At 44.8% G+C, this 22037-nt stretch overlaps 1 protein-coding gene across 3 annotated transcripts in view; it reads right to left on the bottom strand.

Annotated features, from left to right (window-relative positions):
• Positions 1–22037, bottom strand: part of LOC121291867 (nuclear GTPase SLIP-GC-like) — a 168431-nt gene that overhangs the window by 44241 nt on the left and 102153 nt on the right. For all 3 annotated transcript variants that reach the window (XM_041213488.1, XM_041213486.1, XM_041213487.1), the window contains exon 11: positions 10606–10723. In XM_041213488.1, the coding sequence (XP_041069422.1) occupies positions 10606–10723 (118 nt within the window). The remainder of the gene's footprint in view (positions 1–10605; positions 10724–22037) is intronic.

Here is a 22037-nt window from a genome sequence, read left to right as displayed (position 1 = left end):
CGAGAGCCACCACCCTCTCCATGCAGGAGGCAGTGCGCTTGGCCATGAGGGTCACTGCATTGCTCATGCTCCGCATGGACACCATGGCACACATTCCCTCATCGATCTCTGCCAGATTCTCCCACACACCCTGCTGGACTTCCAGCATCTGCTACCTCAGGGGCAACTCCAGAGGCAGATCATCAGCCACCGACTGAGCATGTTCCTGGTCCTCAGCAGTCTCCGACTGCCGGCGCCCTGGGCACCCTCTGCCTCCGCCTGCACCTCCAGCAAGTGTGAAGTGCCCTCACCATTGTGCTCTGAGATTAGCCAGGTTGCAATGGCGCTGCATGTAGAGAGTGGACAAATCAATGCTCCTCTGTCATTTCACAAGAGAAGCCATAACACCAACGAAAGAACTAAGACAGGGGGAGGCCTCCCCCAAATCTCCTCACTCTGACGAGGTACGAGATGGATGCCTTAGAGCTGGAGTGACCATAAGACCATAAGACATAGGAGCAGAGATTAGGCCATTCGGCCCATCGACTCTGCTCCGCCATTCAATCATGGCTGATAAGTTTCTCAACCCCATTCTCCCGCCTTCTCCCCGTAACCTTTGATCCCTTTACCAATGAAGAACCCATCTATCTCGGTCTTAAATCCACTCAATGACCTGGCCTCCACAGCCTTCTGTGGCAATGAATTCCATAGATTCACCACTCTCTGGCTAAAGAAGTTTCTCCTCATCTTTGTTCTAAAGGGACTTCCCTTTACTCTGAGGCTGTGCCCTCGGGTCCTAATTCTCTCTTACTAACGGAAACATCCTCCCCATGTCCACTCTATCCAGGCCTTTCAGTATTCTGTAAGTTTCAATCAGATCCCCCCTCATCCTTCTAAACTCCATCGAGTATAGACCCAGAGTCCTCAAATGTTCCTCATATGTTAAGCCCTTCATTGCTGGGATCGTTCTCGTGAACCTCCTCTGGACCCTCTCCAGGGCCAGAACATCCTTCCTGAGATACGGGGCTCAAAATTGCTCACAATATTCTAAATGTGGTCTGACTTATAAAGCCTCAGCAGCTTTTATATTCTAATTCTCTCGAAATAAATGCCAACATTTGCCTCCCTAACTACCGACTCAACCTGCAAGTTAACCTTAAGAGACTCCTGAACTAGGACTCCCAACCTTTGCACTCCAGATTTCTGAATTCTCTCTCCATTTAGAAAAGTCTATGCCTCTATTCTTCCTACCAAAGTGCATGACCTTACACTTGCCCACGTTGTATTCCATCTGCCACTTCTTTGCCCATTCTCCTAACCTGTCCAAATCCTTCTGCAGCCTCCCCGCCTCCTCAATACTATCTGTCCCTCCACCTATATTTGTATCATCTGCAAACTTAGCCAAGATGCCCTCAGTTCCTTCATCTGGATCATTAATGTATAAAGTGAAAAGTTGTGGTCCCAACACTGACCCCTGCGGAACTCCACTAGTCAAGGGACGCCATCCTGAGCAGGACCCCCTTTGCCTCCTGACAAACAGCCAATCTTCTATCCATGCTAGTACCTTGCCTCTAACACCATGGGCTATTATCTTCCTGAGCAGCCTTCGGTGCGGCACCTTGTCAAAGGCTTTCTGGAAGTCCAAGTAGATAACATCCATTGGCTCTCCTTTGTCTAACCCACTCGTTACCTCCTCAAAGAATTCAAGCAGATTTGTCAGGCATGACCTCCCCTTGATGAAACCATGCTGACTTTGCCCGATTTTACCACGCACTTCCAAGTATTCTGAAATCTCATTCTTAATAATGGACTCCAAAATCTTACCAAAGACCAAGGTCAGGCTAATCGGCCTGTAATTTCTCGTCTTTTGGATCACTCCCTTCTTAAACAGGGGGGTTACATTAGCAATTTTCCAGTCCTCTGGGACCCTCCCTGACTCCAGTGATTCCTGAAAGATCACCACTAACGCCTCCACTATCTCTTCAGCTATCTCCTTCAGAACTCTGGGGTGTAATCCACCTGGTCCAGGTGATTTATCCACCTTCAGACCTTTCAGTTTTCCTAGCACCTTCTCCTTGGTAATGGCCACCATACTCACCTCTGCCTCCCCTGACTCTCTTGAACTTTGGGGATGTTACTCGTGTCTTCCACCGTGAAGACTGACGCAAAGTACCTATTCAGTTCCTCCACCATTTCTTTGTTCCCCACTACTACTTCTCCAGCGTCATTTTCCAGTGGCCCAATGTCCATTTTTGCCTCTCTCTTACCCTTTATATATCTAAAAAAACTCTTGCAATCTTCTTTTATATTACTGGCTAGTTTACCCTCATATATAATCTTCTCCCTCCTTATTTCTTTTTTAGTTGTCCTCTGTTGGTCTTTGTAGGCTTCCCAATCCCCTGGTTTCCCACTGCTCTTCGCTGCATTGTATGCTTTCTCTTTAGCTTTTATGCTGTCCCTGACTTCTCTTGTCAGCCATGGTTGCCTCGTCCTCCCTTTAGTATGCTTCTTCTTCCTAGGGATGAATTTTTGCTGTGTCTCCCAAATTACTCCCAGAAACTCCTGCCATTGCTGTTCCACTGTCTTTCCTGCTAGGCTCATCTCCCAGTCAATTCTGGCCAGCTCCTCCCTCATGCCTCTGTAGTTGCCCTTATTCAACTGTAATACTGTTACATCTGATTCCAGCTTTTTCCTCTCAAATTGCAGGGTAAATTCTATCATATTATGGTCACTTCCTCCTAAGGGTTCCTTCACCTTAAGCTCCCTTATCAAATCTGCCTCATTACACATCACTAAATCTAGAATTGCCTGTTCCCTAGTGGGCTCCACCACAAGCTGCTCCAAAAAGCCATCTTGTAGACATTCCACAAATTCCTTTTCTTGGGATCCAGTACCAACCTGATTTTCCCAGTCTACCTGCATATTGAAATCTCCCATGGTCACCGTAACCTTGCTTTTCTTACACGCCTTTTCTATCTCCTGGTGTATCTTGTGCCTCACATCCTGACTACTGTTCGGAGGCCTGTACATAACTCCCATTATGGTTTTTCTACCTTTGCGGTTCCTCAACTACCCACATAGATTCTACATCATCTGACCCTATGTCGTTTCTTGCTATCGAGTTAATTTCAATTCTTACCAACAAAGCAACCCCACCCCCTCTGCAAACCTGCCTATCTTTTCGATAGGATGTATATCCTTGGATATTTAGCTCCCAGTCCTGATCCCCTTGCAGCCATGTCTCCGTGATGCCCACCACATCATACGTGCCAATTTCAATCTGCGCCACAAGCTCATTTACCTTATTCTGTATACTGCGTGCATTCAGATACAATACCTTCAGTCCTGTATTTCCCATCCCTTTTCTCATTGTCGTGCCTTTCTGATGTGCTTGAAGTTAGATTCCTAGCCCTTTCCAAACACTCTGTCCTATTTTGTGTTCTGGAGACTTTAATAGTCTCTCCTAGGCTCTCCTTTCTTTTCAGTTTTTTCATAATTTTCCATGAAGTTGAATCCACCTCCCACACACTAACCTGCTGCTTTGTTTCCCATTAGTCATACTTCTTGGAGCTTTATCCTTCCCTCCACCCCCACTTTCTAGTTTCAAGTCCTGTTGACCACCCTATTTACCCTTTTTGCTAGATCATTGGTCCCAGATCGGTTCAGGTGGAGACCGTCCCAAAGTTACAGATCCCTCCTGTTCCAATACTGATGCTAGTGCCCCGTGAAATGGAATCCCTCTTTCCCACACCACTCCTTTAGCCACGCGTTTACTTCCCTTATTCTCGTGTCCCTATGCCAATTTGCACGTGGCTCGGGTAGTAATCCAGAGATTATAACGCTTGAGGACCTGTTCTTTTTGTTCCTAGTTCCTGATAAACAGGTCCTCTTTCCTAGTCTTACCTATGTTATTTGTCCCGATGTGGACCACAACAACTGGATCTTCCCCCTCCCTCTCCAATATCCTTTCAAGCCGGTCAGAGATGTCCCTCACCCTAGCACCGGGCAGGCAACATACCATGCGGGACTCTCGATCCTGCTTACAAAGGATGCTGTCAATTCCCCTAATTATAGAATCCCCTACAACTACTACTTGTCTTTTTGCTCCCCCCTCTTGAATGGCCTCCTGTGCCACGGTGCCATGGTCAGCTGGCTCATCCTCCCTACAGCCCTGTTCCTCATCCACACAGGGAGCAAGTACCTCGTACCTGTTGGACAAGGTCAAGTGCCGCTACCCACCTCGGTCAGCCGGTCGTGATGAAGGTAAGAGTGCAGCGCACAGAGTTGTGTCAGATTGTGCAAACATTCTTGTCTAGTCTCATCATTAATGGGAGCCTCAAACCTGGAGTCCCCATTGATCATTTAAAAATGATGGAGCCATGACGTAGATCTCCATTGTCTCACCAGGGTGCCTGGCATGCACAGTGACAGTGTGGTGACTTAAACTAATGACATGTCGTTGTTCTCCCCTAGTATCACCAGCTCACCCTCGAATGCTGGACCCTGAAAAGCCACGCCTGATGCCAGAGGGCCACTGGGCTTTAGATGCACCTGCATCACACCCCCTCTCTGAACCAGGTGCCAGTGCAGATACCAGCACCTCGGTGGGCATTAGATCATCAGCTAGAAGGTCGGTGCATAGCAGCGAGGGCATTTCTCCCTCTTCAGGTGCAGGCAGAGGCAAAGAGTGCCCAGGGCACCGGCAATCAGAGGGCTGTTGGAGATCAAGATGATGTTGAGTCGACGGCAGATGATGAGCCTTTGGAGACGTCCATTAGGCGGCAGATGCAGGATGTCCAGCGGGATGTGCGGGAGGATTTGGCGGAGATCCATGAGGGTCTGCGTGCCATGGTCTCTGTTGTGGAAGAGTCCATGCCAAGCATGAGCACTACGTTGACCCTCATTGGCAAGTGCACTGCCTCCTCCACAGAGGGTGGCGACTCTCGTGGAAAGGCAACTCCAGGGGCAGAATCAGGCGTTCCTGGGGTTGTGCTTGGACCTGCAAGCCCTCACACAGGCAATGGCCTCAGGAGGTCAGTCCAGTGTGGGAGATGGATGAGGTACCCAGTATCTCAGTTAGATGCCCGTCCATCAATGGCGACCTCACGTTGGGAACGGCCTGCTTGTCATCTCTGCAGGCTCCTCTCAAAGTGCCCTGGATGATGGCAACAGCTCCTCCGCCCCTCAGCCAGTTACCATAGCATCTGATGAGGCTGCGGTGACTGGGGAGATGCCAGCCATGGGACCGGCTGCTCCCTCCCGGGTGGGGCCAGCACAGGCTCTGCTGGCCAGAGCACGAATGCCAAAGTCAACAAGGCCAACAGGACAGCAGAGTCAGCAGGCTGTCTCCAATGCCACTGCCAGCGAGCGGGGGGAGGGGAGGAACAAGAGGCAGCACTCACAAACGTAAGTTTAAGGCACCATGAGCAGACGATCTTCTGTTCTGCCATGTTCTGTTAATATGTTTACTGGTGTGACCATTAACACCATTTGTTATGATGTTCATTTGATGTGAATGCCAACATGATATAACTTTTGCTTTTGTCTTAATGGCCTGAGTATGGTTCACTTGTTTTGTAGCTGCACGGTACACCAGTATCTCATGCTGGACGTGAGTGGCTCTAAACTTTATTGCACTGGCATTGAGTGGACTTTGGGTTCAAAGGGTCATTTCGGACATCCAGGTTGGAGACGACAGCCCTGGCATGAGCTGGTAGCAATTATTTGGCAGCCTAGCTGAAGGACCGTTGAATCAAGGCATCCCTGGTGTCCCTGCCTCCCTGAAGGATACAGAAGTCTGGCTCCATGCCCTCAGCATTCTCCTCACCAGGCTCCTCTTCAGACTCACTACTGGATTCAGCCTCGGTGGCCTGTGAAGCTGTCTCAAGATCCTCTTCCTCCAGTAGGTCCCCTCTTGCCAGTGCCAGATTGTGGAGAGTGCAGCATGCAACCATGATCAGTGACACCCACTCTGGAGGGTATTGTGGTGCTCCCCCTGAACGGTCCAGGCATTTGGAAGCGCATCTTCAGAAGACCTATGGTCCTCTTTATCGCTGCCCTTGTGGAGGTATGACTGCTATTACAGTGCTTCTCTGCCTCTGTTTTTGGATGGGGGAGAGGCGTCATAAGCCATCTTTTCAATGGATAGTCCTTGTCACCCAGCAGCCATCCACCCTGTTGAGCTGGAGCAGTGAAGAGCCTTGGAACCTGTGAGTGTCTGAGGATGTAAGTGTCATGGGAGATGGCACGTTACCTTGCACAGGCTTGCAGAATCTACGCCTTACAGTCACAAACTGTCTGGACGCTCATCAAAATGAATCCCTTCCTGTTGACAAAGGCACCCAGCTGATCCACTGGTGCCTTGATGGCCACACATGTGCAGTCGATGCGATGGAACCCAGCAATCATTGCAAACCCCCTGGTTTCATCCATACGGAAATGAATAAATGTCATTACCCACCTGAACAGAGCTTCTGTCACCAGCTTGACGCAACTGAGGACAGCTAATTCGGACACTCCACAAACCCCTGGAAAGAGCCGAAGGCATAGAAGTTGAAGGACACTGTGACCCCTTCAGAGCCACTGGCTTGGGGTATCCACCCACACAGTTGGACGTGATCTCAGGCCCAAAGATCTGACAAATGGAGGTCACGCTCTCCCTGGATAGGCAGTGCCTCCTTCGGCATTGCACCTCGGACATGTTGAGGTAGCTGCATCGCTACCTGTAAACCCTGGCAGCAGGATAGTGGTGTCTTCAGCGGCCCCTTCCACCTTGGGCTACCTGTGCCCCTTGTGCCTGCGCTTCTCCTCCCACAGGTTGCTCCCCTAGAAGCTGCATAGGGACACCTGGCCTCCTCTCCCTTCTGCCTCTCTCTTCCTCCTCAAAGGAGGTGCCACCAGCAGAGACCACAATCCTCATTACCAGAGTAACAGAAGGCTGTCTGATAGCTGGAAAGGTCCACGTGGTCAAAATCCTACGGGGGCCTTGGAGACACCAATGAGTCCTGAAATGAAGCCTAGAAATGCCAAGACTGAAGTTCCGAACAGAGATGAATCTGTCAAGTTCAAAATAAGCAACCAGCAGCAATCTCCTGAACTCTTTGCTACTCACAATGGCAATGCTGCAGACCCTTTAATCCCACCCTTGGATGAGGTTTTGTTAAAAGTGGGCTGCCTTTTTAATGGCGTTAAGTGGCCCTTTAATTGTTGATGCATGTGGCTCTGATACCTGTGCACACCCACCAACCTGAAGATTGCTTGTATGTGGAGTGACGTCGGATCATTTGCCTGACATCATCTCGCGCTATTTCATGTCCATTCATGTGGGGCGCTTGCCCGCTCACGAGACGTAAAATTCTGGCCCTGGAGTCTGGGCACCAATGAACACAGACCAGAATCAACAAGCAACACCAGTGCAGCAGTAACTATTCCAGGACTTGGTACTACCATGGGAGCCACACTACCACTCCCAGAATCATTCCAGAGTGCTGAAGATTCAGCATGGGCTCAGCACTGGGACACTGGGGTAAGAATTTTCCAGATATAGAACCACTTCTAATTTGCACAAGAAAGAACAAAAGTATCAGGTAGGTACTTTTTTTTCTGCAGTTGGAGCTACTGCTGATGACATAATAGCAAAGCAGGGAGTTAATGAGGCTTCAACGAGGAAGTTTAATTCATATTCAGTGTTCACAAAAATTGTAGAGAAGAAAGAGCTTAAGAAGTGAAAGCAAAGACCAGGCGAGAGCATGGGTTTGTTCATCAACGATCTATACAGGCTGGTAGAACATTGTGACTACAGAATATTGAGGGATGAATTGACTTGTGATCAAATAGTATTTGGGGTCCTAGATGAAGCTCTATCAGATCTCTTGCAGACAATAGAGGATTTAGCTCCAGTCAAGGCAGTACAAATTGTGAGACAAACTGAGCTCAGAAAACAAAATAGAGCACTTGTTCGTGGAGAGGGCGAGGTCCCATGGAAAAGAATGAGTGAGGCCGTTCAGTATGTAGACCACAAGAAGAAAAGTGCACCAAAGCAGAAGACCGCGAAACTGGGGGAAAGTCACCAACCACCATCTTGAAATGCTCTCGGTGTGGTGGGAAAAACCTACACAAGTGATAAGGATTCATATCTGGGGGAGCAGGATGCCATTACTGTGGGAACTAAGGACATTTTAAAATTGTCTGCCAATCTAAAACACAGCCTTCAAAAAGAAGGGAAAAATATTGAAGCCAAACCACATAAAGAAGAAGACCTGCAGAGAAAGGCAATAACTTTCCCAGGGAAGTAAATGAAATGGAAAATAAATACTGGAGTACTAAACTTGAAGTAGTTGGACATCCCACAACATTTAAGTAGATATAAGGCAAGAGTTTCTGTCTTATCTGATGAAATAAATTAGCTTAAAGCACATAACATTACAGCCTTCAGCTATCAGATTACAAAGTCCCTTGGATCCCATGAGCTTTTAATTTTCTGACCAGTCTGCCATGTGGTATTTAAAGCCTTGTTAAAATTCATGTAGTCTACATTACATACACTACCCTCATCGACCCTCCTTGTGACTCTTCAAAGAGTTCAATAAAATTAGTTGGAAATGACCTTTCCTTAACAAATCCACGTTGACTGCACTTAATTGTGCCTTTATAAATAATGATTTGTCCCTCAAAATTTTTCCAATAATTTGCCCATTACCAAGGTTAGCATGACTGGCTTATAATTACTCAGTCTATCCCTTCCTCACTTTTTAAACAATAGTAATAATGTAAACCATTCCTCAATCCTCCAGCTCCAAACTGTCACCAGTGAGAATTGGAAAATGATGGTCAGAGCCTTTGCTACTTCCTCCTTGCTTCTCTCAGTAGCATGAGATAGATCTCATCCAGGTCTGGAGATTTCTGCTTCTTCCTGAGTTCTCTGCCTGATGGCAATTCCAACCCACAGCGTCATGACCTCCATCATGGGGAGGGCAAGGAGGCAGGTTTCGAGTCCACCCCAGCCAGAACAGAGGTCAAACTCTGTGCTGTTGGCATCAATAAGGTCCATTCTGACCTTCCAGCCAACTCAGCCAAGCAACCTGCCCCCCGCCCCGCTCCCTCACACCCCCCCAACCCTAAGGAGTCCAAGCTGCTGTGGCAACATACACTTTTACATGCATGTTGTAGCCTGGAGCTATGGATAGCGATGGTGGAGGTACCAATGTTCTTTCCAACACATGGCTGATCTGGAATCCTTCCCACACTTACCACCTGCTGTTGGCGTGTATCACAAGGATTTACAAGTTTTGGTCATGTTATGAATGCACTTTCCTTGGCCATCAAGTCCTGGAGTGGGACTCAAACCCAGCACTTCTGGTCCAGAGACCACCCACTGCACTGTAAGACCTTCCCCGGTGATTTATCTACTCCCAGAGATATTAAACCCCTTCATATCTCTTCTTTCACTGTGTTTATCCCACCCAATATTTCACACTGCTTCCCCTGAGCTATAGTGTCTGCTTTGTTCCCGTCTTTTGTAAAGACACACACAGGGTATTCATTAGGAGCCATATCAGTATCTTCTGCCTCCGCATACAGGTTACATTTTGGTCTCTCAATGGCCCTACTCTATCTTTAGTTATCATTTCTGTTCTTTAGGTATTTACAAAACATCTCTGCATTTTCCTTCATTTTACTCTCTAATTTTTTTTCCACGCTCTTTCTTTGCTTTCTTAATTTCCTTTTTAATTAATTACTGCACTTTCTAGACTTCTCTAGGCTTTCTGCAGTCTTGGTCTCTCTTTGTCTTATTCTAACCTGTCTTTGCTTTGACATCCAATATCCTAAATTTGGGAGTCCCACCATTTTTCTTTCTAGGAACATATTTATTGCCATAAGTTTCCAACAAACATGTTTCTCCAAAACCTGAAACAATCTCATAGAAACATAGAGGTCAACAGCACAGAAAAAGACCCTTCGGCCCATCGAGGCTGTGCCGGTCAAACAAGTGCCTAACTATTCTAATCCCATTTTCCAGCACTAGGCCCATAGCCTTGTAGCCATGGCATCGCAAGTGCACATCCAAATACTTCTTAAATGTTATGACGGTATCTGCCTCTACCACCCTTTCAGGCAGTGAGTTCCAGATTCCCACCACCCTCTGGATGAAAAAATTGTTCCTCACATCCCCTCTAAACCTCCTGCCCCTTACCTTAAATCTATGCCCTCCTGGTTAATGATCCCTCCACCAAGGGGAAAAGTTCCTTCCTGTCTACCCTATCTATGCCCCTCATAAGTTTATACACCTCAATCATGTCCCCCCTCAATCTCCTCTGCTCCAGGGAAAATAACCCCAGTCTATCCAATCTCTCCTCATAACTAAAATTCTCCAGTCCAGGCAACATCCTGGTAAATCTCCCCTGCACTATCTCTAGTGCAATTACATCCTTCCTATAATGCGGATTTCAGAACTGTACGCAATACTCTAGCTGTGGCCTAACCAGTGTTTTATACGGTTCCAGCACAGCCTGCCTACTCTAATATTCTGTGCCTCGGCTAATAAAGGCAAGTATCCCATATGCCTTCTTAACCACCTTACCTACCTGCCCCAATCTTAATTAATCTGTACAGGAAGGCCAGGCAAACCTGTCTCTGAAACAACGCCGCTCGATTCCCCATCAACTGAATCCCAATATTTCCTGGAGCTCACTGTGTAGACAGACAGATCATCTTTTGAAAACTCCAATTGGGCAGACTTGTTTTTCTGAAAAATAAAAATTTTGAAATGGGAAACATGGTTTCAATTTAATCTGCTCCCAAGGTCAATATTTAGGGACAGGCACAGTGGTCAAGAATCTCTTATCTTCTTTCAGCTGGAATGAAACTTAATTAATTTTCTTCCAATTTAAGCAGGGTAGCCCTCAGGTTGCTTGGCTGTGCCTGCATATTCCCACCATAACTTCTGTAAGATTCCACATTCACAGTTGCAACCTGTACTGGAGTTTGTGCATGCTGGAGATTTGGACCTGGCATTGGGGCTTTTGCAGCCCCACAGACACTAACATAGAACAGGGGCGGAGGGGGAGGGGTAGGCGCGGGTGGTGGGGAGGGGGCAGTGGTGGTGGGGGCTTCCTACAGTCAAAGCCTCTGTTTCCTCGATTTCAGTGGGATGTAGTATAAGTTTAGAGGTTGGTATTTCTAGTGAGATACAGGGATTTAATTGCTTAACGGCCACCAGGAGCCCCGGCAAAGGAAGGAGTCACAGCAGGGGCCAGGGAATGGACCTCAGAAGATTGAGAAAGAAACATCATTTAAATATTTTTCAAAGTGGTCTACTAGCTGGCATACCAGTCCACTGGATCCACAATCTGCCACATGAGGAGGAGATCAGGCGCTGCAATGGTCTGCCTATCTTTGACCCAGTTTTTTGGAGTCCTTGGCAGAGGGCACTGCAAGTGCTGCCTCAGAGCATTGGACTCAAACCTTGGAAGCTCATCCCTGTAGCCCACAGACTTCAGTAAGGTCATCAGTAGAGTGGCAATGCTTCTGACATAACTGCTGGAATCACAATAGGTTTCCTACTCGGACTGAGCAGCCTCCTTCCAGCACACTCAGACTTTCACCCTCTGCCCTGATGTTCACACTCAGGGTGTTAGTTGTCAATTCATTATATTTACTTGAATGCAGTTGGTGGACATTAACTGGGGATTCGCTCACATTCTTGTGAAAAGGAACAGACAGAAACTCTGATTGTTGGGTGAGGAATGTCATGAAGATACAATAATTTTCATAATGTTATTGGAATTTATTGTAAAGTAATAGTGGGGTCTGTGTGTGTGGGTGTATGTGCGGCTGTGTGACTTAATTGAATTAAAGGCAGCTGTCTGAAGGTTTTGATGTAACAGAAGGTAAGCTGGGTTTGAAATGTTAAGAAGGTAAACATAGGTGTGAAGGGGACATTTGCATTTTTAAATAAACCAAACTGGGTTGATTTCAAAGGAGCGGTTAAATGTTTCACCTTGCCAGGAGAAGTTAAGAAACAGTGGGCAGACTTTTTCTCTCATCGGGCGGGCATGCGCCCAACCTGAGCGAGAATAGTGCGTGATAACGTTGGGTGAGTGTCCCAACGCCATCGCGCACTCTCGTGACATTTTGCTCGGCGGACACGTACCAGGGGCAGCAGCATGCCCACTGACAATTAAGTGGCCTATTAACGCCCTTAATCAATTAATTAAATCTGATATTTCGCTACCGGTCTAACTATTCGGTTGGCAGGTGGGCGAAAAGGCTTTGGATTTTTGAAAATTTTATGAAACCTCATCCACAGCTGGGATGAGGTTTCCAACATGAATTAAAAGTAAAATAAAAATCTCATTTATAACATGTCCCTGCTCATGTGGCAGAGTTACATGAGGGAACATGTTTTTAACATTTTTAAAGTCTTTATTTATGTTTTTAAAAGCTTCAGCTCCCCGAGGCAGTTCTGTGCCTTTAGGGAGCTTTCAGTGCACACACCCAAGCGCATGCGCAAATGCCCAAGCTTGCCCTCTTTCCCCCCCACTCCAGCCAGACAGCACTTAGGCTCCAGACGCACCAAATCACGATCAGGGGCTGATTGCGGACAGCAGGCAATTTCACAACCACTCCCGGGCCAGCCCGCCACACCTGCTCAATGAGATAAAAATCCTGCCCAGTGTGTTTATTTCTCTCAGAGATTACTGGTAAAATTGATACCGTGAGAGATTTTTTATTAATGGAGAGGTAAAGTCCAAAGACATAGTGAAACAATGCGAATTTGCATTCAAAGGGGAAAATATTTAAAGGAGTGTAGGTTTTGTGTAAGGGCACGAATTCTAAGATTTAAAACAAGTGTGAAAAAGCCTCCAGCATCTATACCTCCAGCTATTGTCTACAAAGAACCGAAGTTAAGAAAACTCACTTCAGCGTATCGTGTTTTTTTGCCTGGGTCTTTTAAGATCTATGTGTCTTACTGTTGCTTTAACAAAAGTGTAACTGGGAGTTAGATTAACTAGGGGATTTAGAAGTTATCACAATAGTGATTTGTAGATCTATGTCTGTACTTAAAATTATTTCTTCTATTAATAAAGGTTCAATTTAGTTTTGTAAGAAGCCTATAAGACTCGTTGGTCTTATTACTACTGAATTCAAGGCACATGTCTTGAAAGTTATACAAATCGCAAAATAATTGTTGCAGTTGTTTAAAGTTTCCGTTTGGGATTTGAGCAGCTCAGCATTTACTATCAGCTGTGCCATAACAGGAGATGCATGTTTGTAATGTGTAATGCTATCCTTCACCAGTTAACTTTCTGAGTAGAACATGGTAGCAAATAATGCTTGTCTAAAGGTAGCATTGAAAAGTAAGAAAAACAATTCAGACAGAAAGATAAAATCCTAGCAGTCATTGTGGAAAATGGCAAAAGCAAGTGTCAATTGAATATTGCTGAAAGATGTTGTGAGGCCTTTCGTTTTGCACTCATCAAGACAATTTGTATGAAAATGTAAAGGGAACAACAATTTATATTGCATAAGGAAAGAGTGCTGATTGGTTGACAAGTAGATTCTGATTGGTAGAGGCATTGCCATGGGGAATTAACTGATGACTGACAGTTTTGTTTAAATTCAAACCAGGCAGGTTGACTCTGATTGGTCAAGACATTGCCCTCGGGATGAACCAGAGAATGGCTATCACCTATTTTGTTTAGCTGAAAAAGGTGCAATGCATATACATGTTCTTTCTGTCTGCAAAGGACATGGCCCTGTTTATTAATATATATAGTTTCTAGTACGCGTAACTGAGTCACAATGTGAGCCCAACTGATAGGTGACAGCCATTCTCTGATTCATTCCCCAGGGCAATGCCTCGACCATCAGTGTCAACCTGCTTCGTTTGAATTTAAACAAAGCTTGGTAGTTAACTGTAAGTCATCAGTTCATCTTCACTCCATTACAATGCCTCTACCAATCAGAGTCCACTTGCTAACCAATCAGTTCTCTCTTTTCATGCAGTATAAATTGTTGTTCCCTTTGCATTTGGTATTCTTGTGAATTGTTCTGATAAGTGCAAGATGAAAACTTTGACAATGTGTCTTTTTTTCAGCAATACACAAGTTCTATACCACCAAATGACTATAAGTGTAAATTGTTGGGGTATGATTATTTTCCATTCTCAGAGCTTGAACCATATGACCAGTAGAAGAATGAAGTAGATATGTGGACATATGTGACTTTCCTACCAAGGAGAAAATAATGTATGGCCTTAGTGTTGTCACTTCTTAGAAAAAGTAAAACCAGAAGTGAACATTTGGTGAGTTGACGGATAGTGATGAAGGTTTGGATCTTCTTTTAGAGTCTTGGATGAAATGAAATGAAAAATGACCTGTTAAATGCCAATGCATGTCAGAATTTGACAGATTTCAGAAAACAGATGGTTATTCCATGAAGGAATATGTCATGAACTATACCAGATTGTATAAAAGATTGACAACATTCAAATTGGGGATCCCTGAATCAGTACTAATATTTGAAGTACTGGATTATGCTAAGTTGTCTCATATGGGTGGGTTACTGGTTCTAGCTGGTGCTCTGTTCTAGGAGCAGGAGGCCCTTTTGGATCAGGTATCTGCCAGGAGACAGGCTCATGTAACAAATGAGACATTCTGTGGTGACACAAAAATTGAGGAGTCAATGATTACCAGATTTCAAAATAGTCCAGATACTAGAGACTATCATTAATGTGGAAGGATTAAAGACAGGTGGAATGAGAATGGAAGCACCTTTAGCAGGTCTGGCTATTACTGCAGAGGATACTATTGGAACAGCAATAAGAGCAAATTAATCCCAACAGTATTTAAGGAACAATAAATAGGGGCTTCAGGTGTGAATCAAAGTATCATTACTGATGAACCGCCCAAAGCAGTGAGGCAGGGTCCCTGAAATGAAACACATTGTACAGAATTTTGAGGAAGAAGTGAATATAATTACGACTTTGAACAAATTATTCTGGTCACAAGGAGTGCTGGATAGTGCTTGTACATCAAGAGTATATGGACCAAACTGGTTGAAATGTTATCCTGATTCCCTAAGTATAGAGGATTTAAAGCAATATAGAAGTATTACTCACTTTAGGTTTAGTGATGACAACATAGTGAGGTAACTAAAAACTGTTCTTTATTCCATGTAAAATAGCTATAAGTACTGATGTATTCTCTAGTGCGATACCTATGCTGTTGAGTAAAATGTCTTTGGGAAAAAGCACAAAGCAAAAAAATGAAGCTGGTTTGGAGCATGATAAGGTAATAGTTTTTGGAAAATCAGTTGATCTGAGTTCATCTAATTGTTGTGAAATCATTTGAAGAGAATATGTAAACTGACAAGTTACCAGGATATAAAGCAGCATGTGACCAGCAGCTAGCAGTGTGTTTGTAGGAATTGCAGCTGTCCTGTACTTGTGAGCAATGGTTGCTGAATCTCTAAAGTAGATCTGTCTACAGACCCATCCTGTAATGTATTTTCAAATAAACCAAGCCTATGTAAAGTTTACCAGTCCTGGTGCGAGATTGGTGAGTTTGTGTAAAGCAGACATAGAAACACAACACCAGTCAGGGCATTATTGTATCTCTTTAAGAAAACCTGATGCTTTTCATCAGTTTTAGGCATAGATTACTGCCATCATGTGATAAGGATCAGAGAGAAGATAAATTCTCTTAGGGCAGAAATTTTCACTTGGCGGGCAGGCGCTTGAGCGTGAAATGACGTGCATTGACATTGGCCGAGGTGCCGGCATCAATACGCAGTCACGCGATAGTTCGGTCGGCGGGTGGACGCTGCAGCTGGCAGCGTGCCCGCCAACAATTAAAAGGCCGTTAAGGCCATTAAGTTATCAATTAGCGTAAAGTTTTCACTGCCCGTCCAATCTAACAGTTGGTGGGCAGGCAAAAAGGGAAGCGCCTTTGCATTTTTGGAAACCTCATCCATAGGCAAATAAAGCATTTAAAAAGCAGAATTTTGAGAAATGCATACTTAGGTTCCCATGCATGGGGCAGGCAGTGGCAAAGTGGTATTGTCACTGGACTGGCAATCCAGAGACCCAGCATGATGCTCTGGGGACCTGGATTTGAATCCCACCATGACAGATAGTGAAATTTGAATTCAATAAAAATCTGGAATCAAATCTAATGATGACCATGAAATGATTGTTGTAAAAACCCATCTGGTTCACTAATGCCCTTTAGGGAATGAAATCTGCAGCCCTTACCTGGGCTGGCCTATATGTGACTCCAGCCCCATAATAATGTGGTTGACTCTTAAAATGCCCCCTGAACAAGGGCAATTAGGGAAGGGCAATAAAGGCTGGCCTAGCCAATGACGCCCACATCCTGTGAATAAGTAAAAAAAACGCATAGGTGACTCAAAGAACATGAAGCTAGTAATTTTTAGTGAAGATTGCTAATCTTCCTGATGGGTATTCAAGTGGAATAATGCACTTTACAAAGCCATGAGTGAAAAAATGTTATGGATTCATCTTGTTGGCTTGAAATAAATTCAATCATCAACTGTCAACTATCAGACAAAAAGAAATGCAAGTACAAAGAAATTCTATTTTTTATTTAAAGAGAAGAGAAGCAGTTAATTGTATATTAATTCTAAGGAGATGGTGAGCATTAACTAAGCACTCATTTGTGCCTGTACAAAGACTTTGGTTGCTGGGTAAGGTGGGCTTGTTTGTAATGTAAATAAATGCTTACAAAAGTGTGTACCAGAATGTTTCTTATGGATGACAATGGGAAAAGTTGTCCTTTCACTTGAGAAGCTAAGAAAATAAAAAGGCTTGCCCAAATTACTCTGCCTGCTGAAACACTGGCCCGTGTGCTATGGAACTGTATCTTGTACAATGGGCATATTAAAGTTAATATACTATTGAATGCTGTGTACGTAGTTGTTCATTGTGAGATAATGTATGCTGTACAAAAATCATGAGTGAGAAAATGTTACCTTGTTGGTTGAAACAAGTTCAGGCGAGAAAGGAAATCTCAAAAATTAAATGGGCGAATGTGATGATCAACTGTCAGCTTGTCAGAGAAAAAGAAATGCATATACAAAGAAATTGTTAGAGGTTCCAGAGGAGGGGTTTCTTGCAATGTAATACTTTCACAGAATTCTGAAGTCTTCAGTTTAATTTGTTTTGAAATTGTGGTCGTACAGATAAATCCTAATTTTTATTTAAAGAGAGAGAAGGGAATCTGTTAATTGTATATTAATAGTTATTTGGTAGTACAGAACCTGAGCATTGCTGAAAAAAGATATTTTGTCAAAGCTTTTTGTCTTGCCTCATCAGAACAATCGCAAGAATACCAATGTCAGGGGAAGCAACAACTTTATACTGTATGAGAAGATGGTGCTGATTGGTTGGCAAGTAGAGTCTGATTGGTAGAGGTGTTGCCATGGAGAATGCATCAGTTAATGATGACAGTTAACTGCCAAGCATTGTTTGAAATTTCAACCAAGCAGCTTGACTCTGATTGGTCAAGGCATTGCCCTGAGGAATGAACAAGCGAATGGCTATCACTTATTTTGTTTAGCTGAAGCAGGTGCAATGTGTGTACAGGTTCTTTCAGTCTGCAAAGAACAGGGCCCTGTGTATTAATATATGTAGCTTCCAGTACATGTAAATGCGCCACACTGCAAGCCCAACTGGCAATCCTGAATTGGTTGTCAGCGTAATTTTTAGTGCACTGAGGATTATTTAGCAAATGCTGTCCAATCGTGGAATCACATAAAATGTTGGACACTGTGTTTTGAGTTTTGTAAGTACAAGCTGGTTGGGTACGGTCTGTAGCTTGCCCATTGCAAACAGCAGAAGGCACATGCTGTTTGATACAACCCGCCAATATTTGGGACCTACGGCCTGCATACCTAGCATCACATTGGCACTGAAATTCATACCACATTACTCATTTGTGAGATAGGCAGAATGTCTTTTTGGCTTGACTGCAGCATCCTGTTAGTGGGGAATACCACTCTGATATTCATCCAAAAATATATAGATTAAAATCACCCATGATAATTGCATACCTTTCTCACAAGCCCCCTTATTTCTTCTAGTCTACCCTGTCCTACAGTGTGGTTACTGTTAGCAGGCCTTCACAATTAACTTCTTCACTTTGCTTATTTGTACCTCCACTCAAACTGAATCTACATCTTGATCTTTAGAACTAAGGTCATCTCTCATAATTGTACTAATGTCATCCTTAATTAACAGCGCAACCCCATCACCTTTTTCCAACTTCCTGTCATTCCGGAATGTCAAATACTGTTGAATATTCTGGTCCTAACACATCTCTGTAAAGACATATTTATTTCTATATGAGCTGACAATTCATCCGTTTTGTTATGAATGCTACATGTATTCAGGGAGAGCCTTTAGTTCTGTCCTTCTACTATTTTTGTGACCTCTGTCTTATCTGCGGATGCACAGGGTTTGAATGTTCTGTTGCTCTCAGCCAAGCTCTGAATGTCATTACCCTTATTGCTACCTTGCTGTTTTGCCTTTTCCTTTTCCTTTAATTTACCACATTTTCCCTCTCGTGATCCCTCAGCCCCACTATTTATTTTAAAGGCCCCTCTACTGCCCTGGTTATACAACTCACCAGATCACTGGTCCCAGCACAGTTCAGGTGAAGACCATCCCAACGGTACAGTTCCCACTTTCCCCTGCACTGGTGTTAGTGCCCCATGAATCAAAACCCATTTATCTCACACCAATCTTTGAGCCATGCATTCATCTGTCTAATCTTATTTACCCTATGCCAATTTTCTCGTGGCTCAGGTAATAATCCAGGGATTATTACCTTTGAGGTTCTGGTTTTTAATTTAGCTCTTAGCTGCTCATACTCCCCACGCAGAACCTCTTTCCTAGCCCAATAATGTCGTTGTTACCTACTTGGAGTACAACAACTAGATCCTCCCCTTTCCACTGCAAGTTTTTCTCCAGCCCTGAGCAGATGTCCTGAACCCTGGCACTGGGAGGCAATATTGCCATCTGGAATCTTGCTCTTGGAAATAGAGAACTGTGTCTATCCCCCTGACTATATTCTACTGTCACCTACTACCACTATATTCCTATTTAATCCCTCCCACTTGAATGGCTTCCTGTATCATGGTGCCATGGTCAATTCGCTCACCCACACTGCAGCCCCTGCTCTCATTCAGACAAGCTGCAAGAATTTGACACCTGTTGGGCAATTGCAAAGACTGAGGCTCCTCTACTTCCACCTTCTGGGTCCCCATACCTGCCTCACACACAGTCACACCTTCCTGCTCCTGACCACTGACCAAACCAGATGACCCTAGCCTAAGTGGTGTGACTGCCTCCTGGAACAAAGTGTCCTGGTAACTTTCCCCCTCCCTGATGTATCAGTGTCCACAGCTCAGCCTCTCATTTCAATCACTCTGAACCGAAGCTCCACAATCCGCAGACACGGTGCAGATATGATTACCTTGGATCACACTGGGATCCACAAGCTCCCGCATTCTGCAGTCACCACTTGGAAGAAGCATCTTGCTTAGCAGAGTTGTCTTATACTTTCTTCCATTCAACAGCTCTGCAGGCGATTTCATGTCAGCCTTGAGATGCGTAGATCAGAGTGAAATGAAGGCAAGGTTTGGGTCTTCCTTTATCTCTCAGGGTTTTATAAGGATTTTCTTGACTAACTTTCTATAAAGCTGTGTCCCCTTGGGTGATGTGATGATGTTGAACACCCCCACCCCCAACCACCCTAAAATTCTAACATCATTTGACATCGTTCATATTCAACAGTGTTCATTTGCACTCATTTGACATCAAATATGCTGATGAGCAATCACTTAGCCATCATTTGCACTCAAAAGCAATCATTTAGCTATCATTTAACATCGCAAATAGTCTAACTGACATCAATGTCATTAATTGCTCAAACCACAGTTCTCAAACATTTGCGATTAGCAACATAACAACTTAAGCATTCAGATACCAAAAATGATCAAAGTTTATTTTCCATATTTCTGAATCTGATAGCTTCAAACATCCTAAAGCTGAAGTTATGAACACAACCACAGCAATTTTCCTCCCCACCGCCCCAGGAACAATTTTCCCCCCTGCCCCGCACCCCTGCTTCCCCTCCCCCCATTTGGCAGCAGTCCTCTTCCCCTTTCTCCCCATGTCTCTCTCCCAAATTTCTCCCATCCCTCCCACTTCCCTTTTCTCTCCCCCTTCCTCCTCCACCTCTCTCCACTCTCACCCCTTTCTCCCCTTCCCCTCCCCTCTTTCTCAACCTGTCTCTTTCCCCACTCTCTCCCCCTCCCCCCACCCACTCCCACTTTCTCTTTCTCTCTCTCTACCCCCCTCTCTACTTCAACCAACCCCTCATCTTCCCCTCCCCCATTCTCTTCCCCCCTCTCTCCCCCTCCCCTCACTCTCTCTCCCCCACCCTCTCTCTTCCCCTTCCTTCCTGGAACCAGAAGTAATGGGGCAGCCAGCCCTACTGCAGTTTCCAGCCACCGTAGGGGCAGTGATGGCGCCGGGAATGAGGTGGGCATTGAGTTAGGGAAGTCAGGGAAATTGGGAAGCGATTGGCAAGGGGGGGCACTGGGAGAGAGAGTTGTCAGTGGGAGGGCAGTTCAGCTGCAACAAGCAGTTCACTGGCAATAGGGGGGCCCAAGCCCCGGTGTCTGGAGGGAGGGATGGAGGGAGTATTTAGATTCTGAGAATGGGAGGAGAAACAGTTTAGACCCTGAGACTGGGGAGGTGGGATATTGGGATCGGTGGGGGGAGAGAGAGGGAGAGAGAAAGAGCAAGAGAGAGTTTAGACCCTGAGACTGGGAAGTGGGAAGTGGGAGTTGGTGGGTGGAGACTCAGACTGCTGGAAGCTGGGGAGAGTCTTTAGACCCTGAGACTGGGGCGTGGGAGGGAGGTCGGGGTCAGGGGGGTGAGATGGGTGGAAAGTATAGACCCTGAGATTAAAATGAGTTAAGAATTGATGAGGATCTGATTGTGCTCTTAAGCATGTATAGTGGAAAGATTTTTTGGCCTAAATGAAAAAAAAACTGAATAAATGCAGGTCTTATTTAAATAATTAATTTCCTTTTCAATGCAGGTTTGTTGAGTGCATTTGCCAACTTTGAGTCCATTGGATAGCTTTGAGTGAATTGGATAGATTTGAATGTATTGGATAGCTTTGAGTGAATTGGATAGATTTGAATGCATTGGATAGATTTGCCGTATTGCTGGCTGTGCTTACTGTGTCTTATCAGGCCATCCCTTAATCACCAGCTGAAAGAACATCTGTAATTCTGTCTTTACTGGTATCATCCCTAATTTGACTCAAATTTGCCAGTGTTACAGTTACTAGGTGATGGTTCTTTATACCTAGATCTTTTATCTCATGTTTCTCCTGTGGTGACAACTGAGATAAGGCATCTGCTAGCATAATTTCTCTACCTGGCTTGTATTTCAAAGTGAAATTGTAATTCTGTAGCCATAAGAATAAACTCTGCAGTCTTGCTGGAGGTCTACACAGATTTTTCTTGTAATCTGGCCAGTGGATGATGATCACTCTCCACTATGCACTTTCACCCATAGAGATATATATGGAATTTCTCACATCCACATACAACTGCCAAAAGCTCTTTCTAGGTTGGCATACCTGGTCTCAGTTTAGGTTAGAGTATTAGATGCAAATGTTATTGGCTTTCCCTCTTGTATCAGGGCTGCTCCCAGTCCTTTTGTAGAAGCATCCACCTGCAGAGTGACAGGTAGTCTAACAGACTTGTCTCCTTACTACTCCTTCTTTGAGTTTGTTGGAACTCCTCTCGTGTGGCTCTAACCGCTATGTACTCAACAACTTCTCTCATCAGCTCTTGTAGGTTTGATGTATGTTCTGACATATGATGTACAGAAGAACTCATGTACTGGATCAAGCCAAGAAAATGTCTCAACTCTTTTTGTCTTTTGGAGCTTTCATCTCAGAGATAGCTGTGATTTTTTTCAGCACACAGCTTAACTCTACCAGGTGTGTACATCA

The sequence above is a fragment of the Carcharodon carcharias genome, chromosome 19 (genome assembly GCF_017639515.1).
Source record: "Carcharodon carcharias isolate sCarCar2 chromosome 19, sCarCar2.pri, whole genome shotgun sequence".
In the NCBI taxonomy this organism is placed as follows: Eukaryota; Metazoa; Chordata; class Chondrichthyes; order Lamniformes; family Lamnidae; genus Carcharodon; species Carcharodon carcharias.
This window is presented reverse-complemented; position numbering and strand designations above follow the sequence as displayed.